The sequence below is a fragment of the Perca flavescens genome, chromosome 9, assembly GCF_004354835.1.
Source record: "Perca flavescens isolate YP-PL-M2 chromosome 9, PFLA_1.0, whole genome shotgun sequence".
Classification (NCBI taxonomy): domain Eukaryota; kingdom Metazoa; phylum Chordata; class Actinopteri; order Perciformes; family Percidae; genus Perca; species Perca flavescens.
In genome coordinates this window covers 21763829-21776147 of record NC_041339.1, presented here as the reverse complement: position 1 = coordinate 21776147, position 12319 = coordinate 21763829, and the positions used below count along the sequence as shown (strand labels likewise).

The 12319-nt window shown below is 39.5% G+C and overlaps 1 protein-coding gene across 5 annotated transcripts in view; it reads left to right on the top strand.

The window, feature by feature from the left end:
- The window catches only part of LOC114561115 (arf-GAP with coiled-coil, ANK repeat and PH domain-containing protein 2), a 60537-nt gene that overhangs the window by 10039 nt on the left and 38179 nt on the right, over positions 1 to 12319 (top strand). For all 5 annotated transcript variants that reach the window (XM_028586839.1, XM_028586838.1, XM_028586840.1 and 2 more), the window contains exon 2: positions 11099 to 11156. In XM_028586839.1, the coding sequence (XP_028442640.1) occupies positions 11099 to 11156 (58 nt within the window). The remainder of the gene's footprint in view (positions 1 to 11098; positions 11157 to 12319) is intronic.

Below are 12319 nucleotides of genomic sequence, written 5' to 3'. Positions count from 1 at the left end.
AGGATTTCCCCATCTGGTGTACAGTTATCAGTCCCCTCCCTGCCCAAATCAAGAAACCAGGATCTGTTTTACTTGGAGGAAAGTCACTCAATTTGGCTATTTGAAGTGCACGTGAAGTTGTTAGAGGGATACCCAATCTCTTCCTCAACATTGACCATATACGATGAGTACAGGCAATCCATTCATTTTGTATTTTAAGTTCTCTCCATTTCTTTTGTTCAAAAAATAATGCCGTCTCCAAGGGAACCGATGGGCTCGAGAAGTTCTCCAACCACAACCAATTTGTATCCACATCTTGAATCACCCATTCAACTATTGCTCGTAACTGTGCTGCCCCATAATACAGTTTAAAATTAGCTAGACTCAAGCCACCAACTCCCTTAGGGCTGCACAGTAATCTCTTCCGGATCCTGGGTTTTTTCCCCTGCCACACAAATGTAGAAATCATCTTATCCAGATTTTTAAAGACAGATGTAGGTATCCATATAGGCAAGGCTTGGAAAAGATACAAAAGACGGGGGAGAATGTTCATCTTTACCACTTCTATTCTGCCTATTAAAGACAAGGGGAGAATATCCCAACGCCCCACATCTGCTTTGATTTTGGACATTAGTTTACCATAATTCTCATTATACAATTGGGAAGCATGAGGCGTAATAACCACACCCAAATATTTGAAGCCCCGGGTGGGCCAGTTAAATGGAGCTATTTTGTCCAATTCATTTGGTTTGTCCCCTACCAACCACAAAGCTTGGTTTCATTGACTTTATAGCCCGAAACTAATCCAAATTCTCTCAGGCACTCTAACAATGCAGGAACAGAAGTCAGTGGGTTAGAAATATATAAAATAACGTCATCGGCATACAGTGACAGTTTGAGCTCTGTGTCACAGACAATTACTCCTTGTACTCTTTGATCTTCCCTAATCAACTCTGCCAATGGTTCTATACTAATTGCGAACAACAGGGGGCTGAGGGGACAACCCTGTCTGGTTCCTCTTTTAAGCCCAAATTCGTCCGAGATATAGCCATTCACCCTAACTTTGGAGGTAGGGTTCAGATACATCACTCCAATCCAATTGATAAATTTAGAATGAAATCCCAATTTCTTTAAAGTATACTCTAAAAACAACCAGTCCACCCTATCGAATGCTTTCTCAGCATCAAGGCTGAGAAGCATTGATGGGTCTGTTTTTTTCCTAGCTATTGTCATTATATTTAATGTTCTCCTAATGTTATTAATTCCCAATCGACCTGGTATGAAGCCAGTTTGGTCAGTACCAATCACATGTTTTGTGCAATCCTGTAATCTTTTGGCCAATATAGATGTTAGTATTTTCATGTCACAGCATAACAACTTATTGGGTCTTTGCCTTCTTTGTGGATTACGGATATTGTTGCTTGAGACCAAGATTTAGGTGGATCATTTTGAGTGAGAGCATAATTAAAGGTCCTTTGTAATAGAGGGATAATTTCATCTTTGAAACATTTATAGAACTCACCTGGATAGCCATCCACCCCTGGGGACTTATTATTTTTTAAATTCTTAATGGCACCTTCAATTTCTTTTATTGAGATTGGTTTTACCAATGTTTCAGATTGGGTGCCAGTTATTGAAGGTAGGTTAATATTTTCCAAAAATCTTTCAATCTTAATTGCCTTGTCAGTGGCTTCCGGTGAGTCATACAGTGCTTCATAATAAGTGGAGAATGCATTGGCAATGTCTTTAGGATGAGTTATGACTTTTTTGGAATGTGGATGTTGAATTTTCGCTATTGTACGACTAGCCTGTGCTTTGCGTAATTGAAAAGCTAGTAGTCGACTAGCTCGATTTCCCGATTCATAATATTGTTGATTAGTGAATCGTAGGGCCCCCTCCGCTTTATATGTTAACAGGTCATTAAGCTCTTGTCTGCGCTTCTTTAAAGCTTGAAGAGTATTTTCTTGACTAGTCTCCTTGTGTTCCTTTTCTAAGTCTGAAATATTTCTTTCCAATTTTTGTTGTTCCTTAATCCTTTCTTTCTTAATTTTAGATGCTAGTGCTATCAATTTTCCTCTTATAACCACTTTCGCCGCCTCCCATAACGTAGAGGCCGAGACCTCTACATTATCATTATGATCTAAATAATCCTTCCATTCTTGCTTAATCCTTTGTACAACACTCAAATTATTAAGGAGGGAGACATTTAACCGCCACTGTTTTAAACTGCTACTTTTATCCAGAACCAACGAAAGGACTAACGGAGCATGATCCGAGATTGTTATTGATTCAATATGGCAGCTGGTCGCTTTGTAAACATCTCCCTTTAACATACATAACATATCTATTCTGGAGTAGCTAGGCCTGTCACGATAACAAATTTTGCTGGACGATAAATTGTCCCAGAAATTATTGCGATAAACGATAATATTGTCATCGAGAGACCATTTGCATCTAATATAATGATAATGTCATAATAATAATAATAATAATAATAATAATAATAATACTACAGGTACACTTTTTCAAAGATCAATACACTTTTATTTCTAAAGAATATTTAACACTGGAACTGGAAGACATTTTAAATATCCACAATATGTCTTTGATCTCCTTTGGTATGTCGTCTTTCACGCTGATGTACAGTTGTGGAATTGCCATTTGTGACACGTAAGTTCTCAGACTAGAGACTCTGTACTACATTTTACAATTATTTAACACTAAATATTACATTTAAATAATATATAATTAATAAATAAAATCTATATGTATGGCTATCTGCCACGTGGCGAGTAAATGTACCAAAATAGTTCTGTTTTTCAGTCTTCAGTTTGGCTTCTGCTCCTCTGCAGGTCGAAGCTTCGTGGGTGCGGGCCGACACACACACACACACACACACACACACACACACACACACACACACACGCGCCAACTCTGACATACTTTCCACACTCCGTGTCCGCGGACAGTTGTAGGCTTGTACCGTTAATGTTCTGTGCATTGTCGGACACATGCAGCCACTTTCCTGAAACCGCTTGCGAGACTGACGAGTCCAGCGGCGTGTATGTCCGAGCCCGTCTCCACAGTCTCCACCTGCAGGTTGTCAGCTGTGTGGTTTGGAATGAAAGGGAGAAAACGGGACGCCGAGTAACACGGTGGATGTCGCTCATATACTTTTTTTTTTTTTTTACGGTGCCTTAACTGCAAAGTGCTGCAGGAAACCCTGCTCCAACTCTCTCGCTCTCTCCGCCTGGAGTAGCCTACCGCCCACACAAAGACCATGCGACTGACAAGAGGGTTCACTCCTCGTTACGCTAAGGAACCGAGAGTGGTCCTCCAGTCTCTTTGGTAGAGAAAGAGAGGGAGAGATGAGGAAAATAAACAAGCATGCAAATGGAAATTATCGCGGCCGGAAAAATTATCGAGCTCATTTTTTTTTATCATGCGATAACTCGATTTATTGACTATCGCGACAGGCCTAGGAGTAGCTACCATGTACTTTAGAGAAAAATGTGTAATCTCGTTCTTTAGGATGTTTTTGGCACCACACATCTACTAAACCCATCTTTTCCATCATACTCCGCAGTACCCTGGTTTTCCTTGATATTGGACCAGCCTCAAAAGGATGTTTTATCTAATTTTTTATTCAACACGCAGTTGAAATCCCCCCCCAATATGAGCAACCCCTCAACTAATGAGGTTAGAACGACTGAGATGTCTTTGAAAAAAGCAATGTCGTCTTCGTTTGGGGCATACAAATTTAAAATGGATATTTTTTATCTCCCCTACTGTTCCAACAATCAGAATGTACCGACCTGCTTTGTCCGCATGCGTTTTCTCAACAGTGAGGCCCAGAGCTTTATGCACTAATATGGCAACCCCTCGCTTTCTTCCCTCTTTATGCGCCGAACTAAAAACATGTCCTCTCCATTCCCTCCGTAGCTTTTGGTGTTCTTTATCATCAAGATGGGTTTCTTGAAGTAAAGCAATTGAACAATTCAGTGTTTTTAGTTGGGACAATTTTTTTTTCCTTTTGATGGGATGATTGATACCATTTATGTTATAACTAACTACATTGAGATTACTTATACTATGTTTTTAGAGATAGAAAACAAATATCTCCATATATGATATTGCCGAGTGCCAAAACAAAAAGAACAGAAATAGTAACACATAGGGATGATGTGAATAGCTATGATGAACAAACCTTTATAGACTTCCAGAAAACCAGTGGTTAGCCCTTGAAATAAGAACAACTGAAGAACAAGTAAAGGGCCTCCCACTCCCGGTGTCCATTGGGCAGAGAGCACTTGCTCTCCAGGCAAAGTGCACATTGTGCAGTGGAGACGATCTTCCAGGCAAACCTGTGGTTGCATTCAGACTGTCCTAAGGCCAAGATCAAATACAAGCCCACCCCCCCTCCAGAGAGACCCAGTCGCAATGTACCTCAGTGCAAAATGTTAAGCCTAACCTGTCCAGTTTCATTCATCTACGTCCCTTCCATAAATGAACTCCCTTATATCCGATGTCTTCAGGTGTTGCCGTTTTTTTTTCCTCCTGTTGGGCTGTGTTGTCCAGGCTTCAAGCGCCATATCCATCTCAAAGACATCTCTGTCCTCCAAGGCGATGTCCAACCCCAAGTCCTTCAGTGTAGGTTGTGCTTCAAGCAATGTTGCAAAAATGCGGGTACCTGATTCCAGGGAAACCTTCAGCTGGGCAGGGTACAGTGTCTGGGCCTTGATGTTCTTCTCTTTGAGCTTTTTTATCGCCTCCCGGACCTTTTTCCTCTTCCTCTGCACTTCAGACGAATAATCGTGGTCAAAATAGATCGTGTGGCCTTCAAACTGGATATTGCATTCCATGCTTGTTGTAGCACTGTCTGCTTCACCTGAAAGTCCAAAAAGCGGACTATGATAGACCGTGGCGGTGCCGCGCCACTGGGTTTTGGCCCAAGGGCTCTGTGTGCTCTTTCCACTTTAAGTACAAGACCCAATGGCAGTTTCACCATACTCCTCAGAAAGTGTACCACAAAGTCAATCATGCCATCTTTCTCTGATTCCTCCGGGATCCCATATAAACGGATATTGTTGCGGCGCAGTCGATTCTCCATATCGTCGCATTTACTCGTGAGATCAGCTTCCCTGCGCAACAGGTATCTTAGCAGCGTCTCGTGTTTAGCATGACTATCTTCTGTAACACTTATCTTTTCTCAGCTTCGGTCATTCTTTGTTCCAAATCGTCTGTGCGTGTTGCTATCTCGGTCAACTTGGTCTCCATTCTGGTGAGGGAGGATTTTAGATCTCGAAACGAGTCTGTGTTTTCTTGTCGGAGTTTTCGTAACTCCGCTAGCACATCGTTCGCCCCCGTGTTAGCCATGTTGTTAGCATCCCCGCTGGTTTTCACTGGAGTAGCTTCAGCTAACGTTAGCTGTTTGGGGCCTGGTCTTCTCTCCTCCATTTTGCTCCCTTTTCCTACTTCTTTCCTGCTCGGGTTTTGGATCGGCATATCCACTGAGTTTTCTCTTTCACGTAGTCTCGTATTCATTTATCAATAAACTTTTTTAACGGCTATTTTTAATGGGTCTGTCGGAGCTGAGGAGTCTCGGCCATGACGTAGGCAGAAGTCCGGGAACATTTTTAAGTTGGAAAAAGGGTAATAAATTGCAATATATCGCAGAATATTGCAATATGTTTAAAATTGCAATAATATCGTATCGTGATGATATCGTAGAGTGAGGCCTCTGATGATTCCCTCATCTATTACTGACCAAAAATTAATTCAGTGCAGGTCACTGATGTTGCACTTATTTCTGTTGTATCAACAAAGATGTGTCCTCAAGAATTATGTAGGTGCAACAAGCTATACTAAAATGTATACGACATAAACCATTTAGTTACACTCCTCTCAGAGCTACTTATGAACTGACAACAAACTTCTAGAGCTTACACTCTTCAATATCATGTTTTGAGAATTTGGGATTAAGAGATTTAGCTTTGTATAAACTGTGTGATTTCCTTTTTATTTTGGCTTCGTGACATTGGCTTTAGCTCTGTGTACCTTGGTGGGTAGAGTGGTGTTACTACTACTATTCTACCAAATTTTTATTTCCACAACTGCCACTGCCTCTAAATCATATATGCACACATATGTGATTTCCAACAATCTTTGGGTAACAGCATTAACATAATAAAATCATATCCCCTGATTTTCTTATGCCTAGTAATTTATAGTTCATAAACCTGAGCAGCAGATCACAGGCCTCTTGGGTACTTCACTCTTCAAGATGCAGTTGCAAAGGTGTTATCTGTCTGTAATAGGGCTGCAGCTATCGATTATTTTAGTAATTGAGTATTCTACCGATTATTCCATTGATTAATCGGGTAAGAAATACTTAGTAAACAGCAATAGTAAATATTTATTGTAGAAACCAAAAAGGAAACTCCAAGGCACTCTCTTTTAAAGAGAGTGCCTTGGAGTTTCCTTTTTGGTTTCTACATTATGATTATCCCTTCCAAAGAGCACCTCAAGCTAATTTTTTGAGTCCGGGAAGCGCTCCGCTACAGACATTTAGTAAATATTTATTATTGCTGTTTACTAAAAAAAAAAGGAACATTTTTTATTGCCAAATTCCAAGACCCTTAAAAAATACATTACAATAGCACGTTTTTGGTGGCCCAAATGTTAATATTTTTCTCCTCCTTCCCCTTCTTGCCTCTGGCTCTTTGCACTGGATATGCAAAAGAGCTGTTCACTAACCAGAGGGTAAATGTGACGGTACAAAGCTTACAGCAAGGCTATTCAACTACACTGTTCTGGGGGACACATTTTCAGAAGCCTAATACACAGTGAGGAGAAAGAATAAAGAATGCAGACATCACCGGCATGATGACGTCATCCACGTGCATATTAAGTGGCCATGCTGGGGGGAGGAGCCGGTTGGTCTCCGGCAGCAGCTACGTTTACAAAGATTAGTAGCAAACTAATAAACCAACAGCTTTTGTTTTAGCTTGTTGGTAAAACATCGCTATTAGCAGAGTAGCATGCTGTAGGCTAGTTGTGTAAACAGCGCGGTGGACGAGAGCAGCAGACGTTTGTTACCTTGTGTCGTGTTCGCTCCGTGGAATGGATGTGTACAATGGATGTTTGTTACAGAGATGATGTAGCAGCATGTTTGCAGCTTAAACTTATCCCAAACTTTCTGTCGTTTTTCTCGCCTGTCTCTTCTATTAGACCCTCGCTATTTTCATCTTCCTTCATTTGTAATCTGGGACGTCCGTATTGTGTCCACAGAAGTGCCAACCTCTTTGCGCTAGTAATAATCCTCCGTGCGGAAACACAGTGAGCCGTACAACCTTAATCACATTGATTTAACAAAGCTTCGAGGCAAAGAATTATACAAGTTATTCGAGGAATCGTTTCAGCCCTAGTCTCTAGATTCTCATAACTGCAATATGCCTGAAAGCTCTAGCAGTATTAAAGGTATAATAAACTCTTGACCTACTCAAGCTATAAAGAAAATTGCCCTACTTGCTCTTTGTTCAGGCAATCCTGGGTGCCATTCTCATTATTTGAAATTTCAGATGATTCACTTTGACTTAAGTGTTGATTAGTGAGTTAAGAAAAAACTCTGACCCCAAATGGGACGTATGTAATGGACTATATGTTTTGCACATTGTTACAACCCTACCAAAATCCTAGGGCCCCATTTGGAAATCATTCACTAAAATCAAATACTCAGCCAGGTTGAGGCCAGATATGGTCACCAGTCAGTACATCAATATCAGTTGAATTTCCAGCCTCAGGACTGCTGATGTCTCTCTGAATTCCCTCACTTTGTCTTCTATATCTTGATATATATAAATATATTGTGTGTGCGTGCGTGTGTGTGTCACATGCTTTCTTCTGCTTATTATTCAGACTCTCCGCTGGACATGCTCCAAGGTCAGAGCTGTGAGGCAATGGCCCAGATTTTCATTTAGCCAAGGCCCCTCCTTTTCTTATCCTCTGTCAGCACTTTCACAAGTTCTCAAATTACGAGATTAGAAGGAAATAGTCATGTTCTTGTGGTTGCATAGAAAGCGAAAGAGCGAGCGACTGACGAAAATATTGAGTTTCCAAGGCAAATTTGTCTAAACCATTATTCTTTCAGGGAAAGATTGCTGAATGTGCCTAACCAAAAAGCCCTATGTATAAATATAGAAAAAAATAAGAATAGGCCAAATCCTCTTGAAGACAGACACCAGAGTCTGTCAGCAAAACAGTCATAATTTGGGTGATCCATCAAAGAAATAGACTTTGCATGTAGCAACTGACATGCTAACATAGCTTTTGACCAGGATTAGTGCCTCTGTGAAAGAGGCAAGCTCTTAATTGCTTTTGACCCTATTTTGCCCTCCTTCACTACTTTAACCCTTAGTTCATTCCACTGTTTGGGTTCACAAAATGTCATAAAACTCTGCAATGATACAACTCTGTGACACTGTTCCCATGTTGCAAGCCTTTCTCTCAAGTTTGTTGAATTATAAAGTGCAGAATATATTATAAATTGATTAAACTGATGCCAGTTCATGCTATTAACGTTTACGCTTGTGTGTACCCAAGATGAGTAAAGTTCTCTTTGACATACAGTACATCCTTTATGCAATGTAGGTTTAGCGCCTAAGGGACCAGCACTAAACATATTTGACCGTATTGGGTTTATGTCAGTTTCTGCAGACGAAACAGTTTGGTTATGGCATGCCAACATTTCAACCTGCTGAGCGAGTTGCTGCCTGTTCATGCTTTTCTGTTTAATTACACTTAGCTGCCACACCAAGTTATTTCCTTCTGGTAGAATAGCCAGCAAATGAATATCGTATATTTATTTTAAACATGGCAAGGTTTGAGCTCAGGTTCAGCAATAGAGCACCACTCCTGAAGATAGTGAAGCTTAGAGTCTTGGTCATGGACTAAAGGATTCTTGGCTCCATTCAGGCCAGACTCAGACAGGTTTTTTTATACCAATATCAGCATTCTGCCTGATATTTCTCTTGGTTTCATTGAACATATTGATGTTCCTAAGTTTGGACATCTCTAAAATGATTTGCTCAATCTCTGCTGAAATATACAGTATTCTGTATTAGGAGTGTATTGAAATAATTGAAGGTTCCAAAGCATTGTTACTTGCTGATGAAGAACACATGTAAATAAGACACATGCATTGGAAATGTAGAATCTATCAGATACAGTATATTTCTGTCTGTACAAAGTATAAGAATTTATCTTAGTGACCTCAAGCAATACTTTAAATTACAAACTTCTTCATATAAAAGACGACAACCTCCAAGCTGCCTTAAGCTCAGAAGGTATGTGTTGATAGAAAAAGTTATTTAGGTGGATTTACTGTAAAATGTTACTTATGTTGTTTAGGACTTTGGTGTTCCCTGCTTTATAATGTTTGATTGTAGTAGGACTTGCTATTGTTAAAAATTATACAGACAGCAATACAATGCCTAAGATTAATATTAAGTATAAAACACATTATACACATACAGTAAAAACACAGGAATCATTGATCCCACACCTTGCTGAAAGCACTCAGTGAGCCTCTTGTTTTTCCCCCCGACAGTGACCAGATGTTGGCAGCTGTAAGTGTGACACCATACGGAAGAACAAACAGCTGGAGGGGTTTTAGGAAATGCCACCCGCTGCTACTGCAGGGTGTCACTCTTAATCTCTTTGCTTTATACTGGCACACGATACGAACACACTCTCACACAACATCTTGTGAGTTTTCCCTTGAATAAAAACAATGACATTTACATTCAAGCATTAAATAAATGTTCTCATCTCCAGTGATTGGTGCTGAGGGCAACATCATAATAATCATCTCGATAAACAGTTCTAGAAGAAATTAACAGAAAGGGACAGAGTACTCCAGCCTTTTTGCAGATATTACCACTAAACTGTTGTAAATGTGGAACATCCTCAAAAAGCCACAACTTAGCTGTATGATATAGCTGATGATATAAGACTAAACACCATACAAAGGTTAGTACTGTGTCATACATTCAGTTTTTATAATGTGCAAACAAAGTCAAACAAGCATGCTCTTCTCTGGCTCTCCGTTAATCTTGCAATGGTGCCTATTGCTGCTTTGTGTTTGGATAGTACTTACTAGGGTGACGAGCACAAACTGCCCTAGTGTTGTAATTATTAGGCACACCCTATGGGCACACCTGAGTTCAAGCACAGCAAGCACCGTGTATCCCTGAGTAGAGTAACCTATAAATGTATCTTCATAACATTATTAGTGGTTTATTGTGTTTTACCCTTTGTTGTAAGTTTACTGTGTACAGTAGGAGAGACACTTATCAGACGCTTATATACCTTTCCTACACTGGAGTAAGGTCACAGTAACATGTTAAATTTCATATATATATATATATATATATATATATATATATATTTATTTATTTATTTCCTAGGCTGCCTCTAATGGTGTGTTTTGTTTCTGCACGTGGCTGTGTCAGTACTGTAAAAGTGTATAATATGATGTATTACAATTGTAGTTTTTAGAGGCTATAATTGTAGAATATGGGCATTTGATGAAATTTAATTGTTACATTTAACTTGAAGTTCCCACTGTATTTAAATCGTTAGGATGTTGATATAAAATGCAACAGTTGGGCAAAAATGTATCGCATAATCAAAGAGCATGATGACAAAAAATCTACAGAGGTAATCAAGACATGATGTCAGGAATACTTGTGCTGTTCTAAATGCTTATATGCGTATGCTGTTATTTGCTTCCCTTCTACCCAAGATCAATAAAGAGTATCGTCATGTAGAACATTAAATGCCTTATCTTTTGAAATAAGCTGACTTTATTTCATTTTAAAACATTCTTACTTCATTAGTCTGTATACAGTAAACGCAGGACATATAATAAATAGGAAGATTACCGTAAATCAAAGTGGCACAGAGGGACTTCATGTTCTTCACACAAGGATTGTCCTGCAGTGTATCTTTTATCTTCCCTTTTACCACCTAGCATATAAATGCTTCTCAATGTTGGTGAAGTTGATAGTATTGAATCATGGTAACAGTTGATTTTAAATGCTTTTTTCTTTCCCCACAGAGCCACCATAGAGGAAGTGGAGGGGGATGTGTGCGAGTTGGAATCCAAGCTTGACAAAGTCAGTACCACCCTTGAAAAACATTGCTCAATTGTTCATTTGTTCTACTGTGTGAGAGAGCAGCGACAGTGGCCATCCTGTAAGTTGAAAGTTGCAGGTTTGTCCCTGGCCTTGTCCCCAGTATATCCCCTGACAGATTGCCTTTGAGTAAGACTCCTAACACTACGCACCTGGCCAACAAATATGTTGGTGTGTATATGAAGAAATGCCCCCATTAATGTAGTATGGGCTGTTAATTGGTCAGTTTACTTCCATGATTCCTAAAAACCATGACTCACTTAAGTGTTTCAGATGTAGAAGTTATTCTGAAGTTGGAGCAGATCACATCTCTGTTCATTGCCAACACAGTGGTTATAGCTAGACTAAACTAATAAACCAACCAAGCAAACTAGTGTTAATGAGTAGATGTGTCCTGCCCTGAAAGCAAACTTTTTAATCCCCCTTCCCAATGGATCCCCGCAGAGCTGAGAGTGTATTCACTAGCTAAACGGACTTTTAACTGAGCTAATATTAAATCTGCTCATAAAATGGCTATTTTCCTAACGGACTGGAGACTGTAACAGTGGCTAGCTGACGTCTTATTACGAGGCTTTGGATGTGCTTACAGGTTAGGTTGAGGTCAGATTTGATTGAACTGTGAGGGATGCTTTTATTTTAAAGAAATGTAATGTGTCCGCAGTTCTTTTTTATTTAAACTAATAAAATAGAACAAAATTGAAATGCAGTATGTACCTGAAATATTTCTGAACTACATTTTATTGAAAAAGTAACTACTAATCAAACAAGCACACAAAAAAGTCATAAAAACCACAAGCTCATGTAAAAAAAAAATTCAGTTGCCAGTTCATTAGATACTAGACATTAGTTTTAGCTAGCTGTACCTATAAACTGGCAACTGAGTTTACACCCACATGGAACAGAGTATAGGTGCAGTGGAGAAAAGCAGTAGTAGTCGCGTCTTAATTGAAATTAGTGTACTTCATTAAGTATCAAAAATGTTTTTAAAATGTTTAACCTCCATGTGAGAGAAAAAATACAATAATAATTTGTCATGGTGGAAAATGGTGCTCCAACAACAGAATGTGTGAGACAGAAGAATATGCAAAGGAGATCGTAGAGGAAATACAGACGACTATGATGGTTTGTTTAAGTGGATGGGTGTT